The sequence below is a fragment of the Notothenia coriiceps genome, unplaced genomic scaffold (genome assembly GCF_000735185.1).
Source record: "Notothenia coriiceps isolate Sejong01 unplaced genomic scaffold, NC01 NC01_scaffold00000339, whole genome shotgun sequence".
Lineage (NCBI taxonomy): Eukaryota > Metazoa > Chordata > Actinopteri > Perciformes > Nototheniidae > Notothenia > Notothenia coriiceps.
In genome coordinates, this window is record NW_011333040.1 from 11,217,737 (window position 1) to 11,226,183 (window position 8,447).

The 8,447-nt window shown below is 39.6% G+C and overlaps 1 protein-coding gene across 1 annotated transcript; it reads right to left on the reverse strand.

Moving 5' to 3' along the window:
• Positions 1-1,748: 1,748 nt before the first annotated feature.
• Positions 1,749-8,231, reverse strand: LOC104950889 (activated CDC42 kinase 1-like). The gene is made up of 3 exons (XM_010777489.1): positions 8,190-8,231; positions 3,492-3,587; positions 1,749-1,982 (listed from the first exon to the last, which is right to left on the reverse strand). Exons 1-3 carry the CDS (start codon positions 8,229-8,231, stop codon positions 1,827-1,829), a joined length of 294 nt encoding a protein of 97 aa, XP_010775791.1. The 3' UTR covers positions 1,749-1,826.
• Positions 8,232-8,447: the final 216 nt, after the last annotated feature.

Sequence of the window (8,447 nt, forward strand, 5' to 3'; positions counted from 1 at the left end):
CTAGGTAAGGGTGTCATTTTCTGCTCAAAATAGCAATTATCAACTATCTTATTTTTGGAAATGACAAATACTATATATAAAAACATATGTAAAACACATGTACTCTGGCAATGAATAATATAACGGATGGTCGCAGGGTCTTAAAAAGTATTAATAAGTTGATACAATCACAATTTAGCCGACACAATTAAGGGCACACTACACAAAGTATTAAATGGCATTTTCAAAAACACAAGAAAACAAAAAAGAAGAACCCCAGCAACGACCAAACATGAAACCTATTATATATACGACGAACTGGGACGGTCCACATTAATTTCGGGACGGCTTAGATTGAATTTGCGCGCCCGTAAAATGCTGCTTATTATTTTAAGTTTCGTTGCCTTGCTCCGCTCTGTGGGGGGGGGGGAACTAAACGACTACGGTAACGGGTCCCAAGGTGGGTAGACCGGCATACGCAACGCTCTGGGGGTCCAACTGCTCCGTGTGTAAGCCCTATATGATCATTTTCTGATAACGATGAAATAGCCCGCCTCCCTCTCCCCACGTCTCCTGCTGCTGCTGGGCTGTCAGAAGAGGGGGAGGAAAGAGAGGCAGGCACCGTTTATTAAATATTATTATATTATTATACAGAGAACAGAGTCGTTATCAATTTGTTTTAAAACTCAATAATTAACAAAGAAGACCTCTGATCGGCACTTTTCTAATTTTGTACAGAAGATTTAAACTTTAACGGACATGTTGACCGGCGGAATATTTTTTTTAACGGAAACTCTGCCGCACGGTTCCCTCGTCCCTTGGAAGAGGCGGAGAGGTGGGTGTTTTTCATCTGCTGGTGGACTACCTGAGAGATATACAGCAGGAGAACACGCCGTCCACCGCGGAGAATAAACAGAAGGGCAACCATGGCAACCATGCTCCGGGGTCTTCTTCGCTGCTTTTGGTGTATTTTGTGGTGGCAGCAGCGCCACTTACAGGCCTGGCATATGTACTACATCGTTTCCAGCATTTCCAGCGGTCTAGTGTGAACGGACACATTAATGAATCGAATGTGTGTGAACGGAAGACTTTTTTGCGTTTGCGTATTCGTTTTACCGTATGTGTCCTCGAGGGGCCGGGGTCTAAGCCAAACTATATCCGGTCACAGAGATCTGCTATTTTAAAGTAAAGTCAACACATATCGACCCTAATATAGTCTATATTAAGAACGAGAAAAGTCTTAACATATATATCCTTTTTTGTAAACATATGACAAATGTGTGAGGGTGATGACGTCAGAGCATCGTCCTATGTGCCAGGGCTTAGCCCCGGACAGCCCCACCCCAATTTAACCCCTGGGTATTTGTGAGGGAGCTCCTATATGGCATTACCCCGCTGAAGCTCACCAAAGTTTAATATATTTCATAGTTCAAAGTTTTGTCAATTGTTTTGTTTATTGGTCAAATACTGGTTTCTGAGGAGTTTTACTGGAATGAAAGAGCACAGAGTACAGAAGCAACAAAGCAGCATACTGCATTAAACCTGACCTTCACAGAGAGGTTGAAGTTCATGTGGAGAGGAGGCTTCAGTAGTCTGTCTGCACTCTGTTTAGTTGTGCTATCTTACAATCAATATAGTAAATGTGAGGTAAAGTGTGTTGCCAATGTAACCGGTTAGAACTCAAAGTTGCGATGAGGTCTTACAATGTATGGAAAGGGTCTTAAAAAAGGTCTTAAAAAGGTATTAAATTTGACCTCAGGATTTCTGCATATACCCTGTGTTTGGCAAAGAAGACTTAAGGACAGCCGATCAAAAGTTGAAATTGAAAGTCATGACCCCCAGTTCAGCTAACAAAGCTCCAGAATAAAGTACCTTAGTCTTGTTGTGGATCCATAGTTATCTAACATGTGAGTGCTGGCCACCTCCAGGTTCCAGTCACACATCTCCAGCAGCTCACGACACTCAGACCTGTTCCTCAGACCCAAACAGAACAACTGCTCCACCTAGAGAGACACGGGGAACAAACCAAGATGAACACCATTGTATGAAGAACCAGCAGTGGGGTGAAAGAGCTGTACTGTCTTAGGAAACACTCCCGCAGTGGGATTACAGCACCAGTAAGCACATTTGGACATTATTTGAATCTTATGTTAGCTAAGCCTACTGTTCAAACACACACTTCTGTTACTTTGCTGCCACTATTATGGAGCACTCAAGTGTTCCCTTTTGCCCACTGCCATCCAAACACATCTTCCATCCTGCCACTGTGGCCCCAAACGCATCTGAGAGGAGGCTGAATGCTTCTGTAGACACATCAGTGACTCTTTATGTTGTGTTTATAGCCGGCTCTTTGCAGCAGCAATGACATGATTTCCCCTTAAGGTTCAACACAGTTGCACTAATCTTAACTTTAGATGAACCAAGAAAGCAAAAATGACATTAAGACACTTTGAATGACTACAGAGAGGGACTCTGAGATGCAGTGGATCTCAGAACAGCAATGGTCACCCCTTAGAACTTAGCTACTTTATCAGTTATTGCACTGCTGCAAAATAAGCATCCACTTTCATTTTGATGGACTCAAACTATGAGATGCTGAGGTACTTTCTTTGTATAAAGTGTTGTTTTGCCACCTCAGTTTGCCTGTCTTGTGCAGCGGCGTACTTTTGATATAACAAAGTTACACTAATATTAGTTTTATGGCTCCTGACATTGCATCTAATCATTTATTTCATGCCTTGAATGTTAATTATTATAAGGTACTTCAATACTATGGACCAAAGAAAACTTACAAAAAACAGTAAAAGATGATCAGATGTATCCTTTGAATCTCCAAATACTTGGTAAAATAGAGAGAAGCTGTCATTAACATTAAATAACAAACATCTACAAAATGTCAGGGATTAAAAATCAAAGATCTAGTTATTTTGGTTCTTCGTAAAGAAATGCATCCGGAGATAGTGTTTTCAAGACAGATATGAACTTTCAAATAATTTAAGCTAGCTAACTTCATTAGCGTTAGCTGGACAGCAAAACAGCTTTAGCTACTGTTACATTAGTTTAAACAGTGATACTACAGCGGATATAAGTGAACTTTAAATACCATTAGCTAGCTAACTTTTGTACTTTTAGCTAAACTGCTTTAGCTAGTGTTTAATTAGTTTAAACAGTGATACTGCAGCAGATATAGGCCTAAGTGAACTTTGAAATACCATTAGCTAGCTAACTTTTGTACTTTTAGCTCAACAGCTAAACTGCTTTAGCTACTATTACATTAGTTTAGAAAGTGATAATAAAGCAGATATAAGTGAACCTTCAAATACCGTTAGCTTAGCTTCCTTGCAAGCTGTAAAGGCTTTGGCTTAGTGTTTTAAAAAAATCAGTGTTTTCAGTTAAGCTCGCTATAGTATCAAAACTACAGAAGCCCAGTATGAACAGCAGATGTAGGAAGGATTTTAGTGACCTGCATAGTGCATTAAGAATGTTCATACTCTGCTATTGAATGCCCTCACCTTGAGATAATGCACAGCTTTCTGGACATTCCAGTTGTGGTTCTGGAGGGCGGCTTGGCACTCCTCTATCGTGACACCGTGAACTGCATCCTGCACCTGAATCACACAACGTCAACACTGTAAACAACATCCAAATACACTCATACACACTCCCCTCGCTCTGATTTATAATTTCTTCAGCACTTGATGGAAATTGTAACATTCATGACCGGGTTTTATTGTTGAGATCCATTTATTTACAGTTACAAATCTGGCATAGGAACACATACAGTGGGGCAAAAAAGTATTTAGTCAGCCAACAATTGTGCAAGTTCTCCCACTTAAAAAGATGAGAGAGGCCTGTAATTTTCATCCTAGGTATACCTCAACTATGAGAGACAAAATGAGAAACAAAAAAATCCAGAAAATCACATTGTCTGATTTTTAAAGAATTTATTTGCAAATTATGTTGGAAAATAAGTATTTGGTCACCTACAAACAAACAAGATTTCTGGCAACTTCTTCTTTAAGAGCCTCCTCTGTCCTCCACTCGTTAACTGTATTAATGGCAACTGTTTGAACTCGTTATCAGTATAAAAGACACCTGTCCACAACCTCACGTCCAAACAAACACCAGTAACAGGTACAAAACCCTAGTAACGAGTACCACTACTAGTGCAAGACACTGAGTAAACGTGGGGTTTCCCACTGCTAGAACGCACCTCGGTGGGGTCTAGCTCCCTCTAATAGTCACAGAAGCAGTAAGAGAAGAACAATGTATGTAACGAGTGTCAACTGAAAGAAGGTGTGGTTCGACGATGGAAACGTCTAAGTCATAAAGGGTCGGACCACGTCCAGATAGTTAAACAAAGGACACACGGAAACCTGTCGAGAAACCAGAACCGGTATCACCTCAAACCTNGGTATCTTACTCTATTATGCCTGGTTTACTTGCTTTTTACATGCAACATTGTGTCATTTACACAATTTTCTTGCATGCCTATATAATATATAGTGTGCTCCCTTATTGGTCATTGCCAACAACTTCTATGTAGATAATTGTCCTTATACAACAACAAAGCCTTTGAATATTTTGCTGGGGGAAGTAAATGTTTACTAGTTTCACTTTTTTCTTGAACACACTTATTTAAAATGGATCCAGTTTGGTGCCTGGTTTAGTTGTTGGTCTGAGCCCTGAGTTTGCATCATCATCACCATGTGTCTGTGTGAAAGGGTGTGTAATGCTGGCTGGGACAGCGTGTTGAAGGGCGGGTGTGAATTTGTGTTCCAGTGGGAAGTGATGTGATTATGATGGACAGTGTTTACGGCGGGGTGTCCATCCACTTCCTGCAGTGAGCTGAATAGGCAATGACGCAACCACACATCTCAACGCTTATTAAAACCAGCATAGTCACTCTCTACTGTACATTTCAGATATAATGGCTGCAGAGACTATCTTGAGGTCTTTGTGTATCATATACACCCAAAAACAGGTCAAGAATGTCACTGACTTATGTATTTTTCAATTTCTCTGGCATGGCAGGTTTCTTCCCAAAGCTTTGTTGCTTTGTTGTCTAAGTCATGTGCTGTGAAAAAGGTCAGTCAACCTCACTGTACTCCTCCCTGTGAGTAGTGGGCTCCCTGGAGTGTGTAGTCAGCGAAGCCTTAAGCTCAGATGTGCCCTTTTCAACATCTTTGTAACTTAAGAATCCCAAAGCATTCCTAGGCTATCCTATGAGCTATACACTTCTGAGTCAAATGCCTGCAACGTGACATCTTCAAATGCATTGTGCTTTCTGACCAAAAATCCAAACCCTCCAGATACTCCGTTTACGATCATATGAAACGGAGAAAAGCAGTAAATCCCAACATTTTAAAAGCTGGTACCACATGTGTTTAGCATTTGGGATCGGAAAAATAAAAAAGGACAAGAAGAATAGTTGATAGAATAGCCTAGTTATCGTCAGTTGATAGACTCATCGATTAAACCACAGCATTTTTTTTTAGCTCTAATTTGACTTCACTTTAATAATAATTAGTTGCAAGTACATTGGTTGGAAGCTACTTATGCCAGGGTGAGGCTGGGGTCGTCTGAATCACTGCTGTCATTTTAAAGAGTCATTGGACATGAGGAAATGACCAACAAATCCAAATCCAAAGCTTGGCATTGTGCCTCCTAAAGTAAACGTGATGATGGAAGGAAGGGGAGAAAAATAACTGGTTTCAAACTGGTTTTGGGTGTTTGTCATGTTTGCACAAGTCTTTAGTTAATGACCCTTTGACCGTGCCACTGGACCTCCAACGGCATTCCACAGCCAGAGGAATCCTGTACTTATCCTGGGGAGGAATACTGCTTGGGTCCAGCAAATGAATACATTGGATGGTCACATAGGGGCCAAAACCTGATTTTATATAAAAATCTGTATCATAAAAAAATTAGGAAATAGTTGTTTTAGTGCAAGACAGTTTGATATTAATCTTTGTTGTATTTGATTTGGTTGTCCCGAAACAAATACTTGATTTTGTTCTGTTTCTTGTATGATCTCGACTTCATCAACATGTGATCATAAAAAAGTCAGCCATGTGAACTGCTGACAGTGGTGACGACACACACAAACAAAACACACACAGTGCTCATTGAACAGTCGCGTCACAAGTATGAGATGGTCTTTAAAGTGGCCCCTTCCACAATTACACTGTGTAATCTAATTTGCCTGAGCAATGGCTCCCTCTCTATAGCCTCCACAGCAGTCAGAGAAAGAGGCTGGAGGTTCATGCTTCCCCAGATTAGTCTCTATTTATGACTATGTGTTCAGGCTGTCATGCTTTATGGTTGTACTTCATAAATCTGCTTCTTGGGACAATAACATGGCGCAGCTCTCTCATTGCCAAGCTCATTACTTGTCTTAGACTGTGATAAGAACATGTTCACAACCACAGACATAAAGGGATGTTAAGTTTTATGGTTGCTATCAAAACAAAGGCTAAATAATTGATTCCCAAGGAAATATCCCATATTTTTTTCTAGTTGTGTGAGCATTCTAGTATTAAATATAAAAAATGCATAGGTAATGAGGATGTTTGTATGCTATTTGGAAACTGGCTGTTGTTTGCTGGAAGCAGTGATGTTGATTGTAAGGCTTTAAAATAAATCTTCTTTGATTCGGTTTGCTATATTATGCCTTAGAAAAGTAAATCCGGAACCGCTTGTTTGCTTAAATAGTTTTTTTCCAGGTATTTGAAGAGAAAGATTTCCCCTGAAAATAAAACATGGAGGACAGAATGATTAAACATTACAGATGATCTACATGTAGTGCATGCACCTCAACAGAAATAGGTTCACCATGATTCCTGTGCTAAAAGGAGAGCGGAGCATTCTTTGCAATTTCCAGACCCTCCAAACCAACAGCAGTGCTATTTTTAGTCTAATTGGATCACAGAACGCTGTATGCTGTAGCACTAAGCAAAGGTAAACCGAGGCCACTTATGATGTCTCAGAAATAAGAGAGAACGGAAAGCGAGATGAAAGATGAAACAGATGGAATTCTCACCCGGTTTGGGTTTTTACTTAACATAGACAACTGTAAATGTGCAATAGCTCCAGGCCCAGCATCCGTCTCTGTCTCATCAGTGTTCAAGTTGGTTATTTCTGGAACACACACACACACACACACACACACACACACACACACACACACACACACACACACACACACACACACACACACACACACACACACACTGATGAGTTTTGCTTGCAGGCTAATTGAAATCTGGACATGGATTATTCATGCCTGGTTGATGAGCCTGGGGAGTCTCCTAGCTGTCAATTCCAGACGAGTTGACCTACATGTACGGTGTATGATATGGTTTTGTTTTAATTCTTGCTGGTGAAGGATGATGGAGATCCCATGTAAAATACACAGGTTTCTATTAACTTAGACAATTTTCCTTTTCCCCATATGAATCAAAGCCAATGCGGTGAAAACACAACACAAATGTTGAAGGTCAGTATGATCATAAACATTATTAGACTATTTCTAGGTTTCAGTCATTACCTTCCAACACATTTTTGACTCAAACAATGATAGTGTGTTTAATTTGTATTCATCAAAATTGAAGAACTAATTGGTTATTTCTTGTCCATGTCCATCTTTGTGAGTTATGAAGGAATTATCTTAATTTAAATTATGTATACATATGTTTTCAGCAGTTTCAACAGCATGCCCCTGTTAACTAGGACAACTATATTATTTTCTTTATCGGATCTGTTAAATTCTCAATTTACTGACAGTTTTTAAGAGTTTTAGGATTAAGAAATCTTGTATTAAATGGCAGACTAATTGTGGATTAAATGGATATATACAAATGAATTGGTATATAATCATTTGAACTGGTTGTGGATACCCAAGCAACATTTTGGGCATGTTCCCCATTTGCAGGTTTTAAGAGCCAAATGAACACAAAGCTGTCTTTTCACCCCTGACTACACTGATGAGCTTGAAAAAATTGCAGCAAATGTCACATTTTGGTGTCAGGCTCTCCAAGTTGAAATTCTTTGTATACATGCTGAGTTTTACCCAGGGATTCAATATTAATTCGCGACAAATCTATCATTAAAAAGAGGTAGCAGGAACTGTTTGTTTGATGGGGTGGGATTCCCACTCATTTGGTCAAGCTTGCTCTTTTTAACACAGTGTCACCAATGCTGTCACTAACTCTCATGCTCATGGATACCCTCAATTGGTTGGTCACAGGCATTTTGAATAATGGAAATTGAATGTTGGTCAGATAAAACTTTTATTTCAAAAGTATTACATTTGTCTCTTGGAAATTATTGTGTTTTTCAAGTTATCATTTGTTTTACCTCTTATTCAAATTTTACAGATAAAAGACTATGGATTGGGAACAATTAAGAAAAACAAAAGCAGATTCATCAACAATGGAAATATGTTAGTTGTACCCTTAATCAGTCAG

Bases quoted from the DNA above. Each gene is read 5' to 3' on its own strand.
- LOC104950889 (XM_010777489.1), bottom strand. From the start codon at position 8,231: ATGCCTGTGACCAACCAATTGAGGGTATCCATGAGCATGAGA. The intron at 3,588-8,189 runs GTTAGTGACAGC...TGTGTGATTCAG, and splicing joins GGGTATCCATGAGCATGAGA to GTGCAGGATGCAGTTCACGG. The intron at 1,983-3,491 runs GTGAGGGCATTC...GTGTCTCTCTAG, and splicing joins AAGCTGTGCATTATCTCAAG to GTGGAGCAGTTGTTCTGTTT.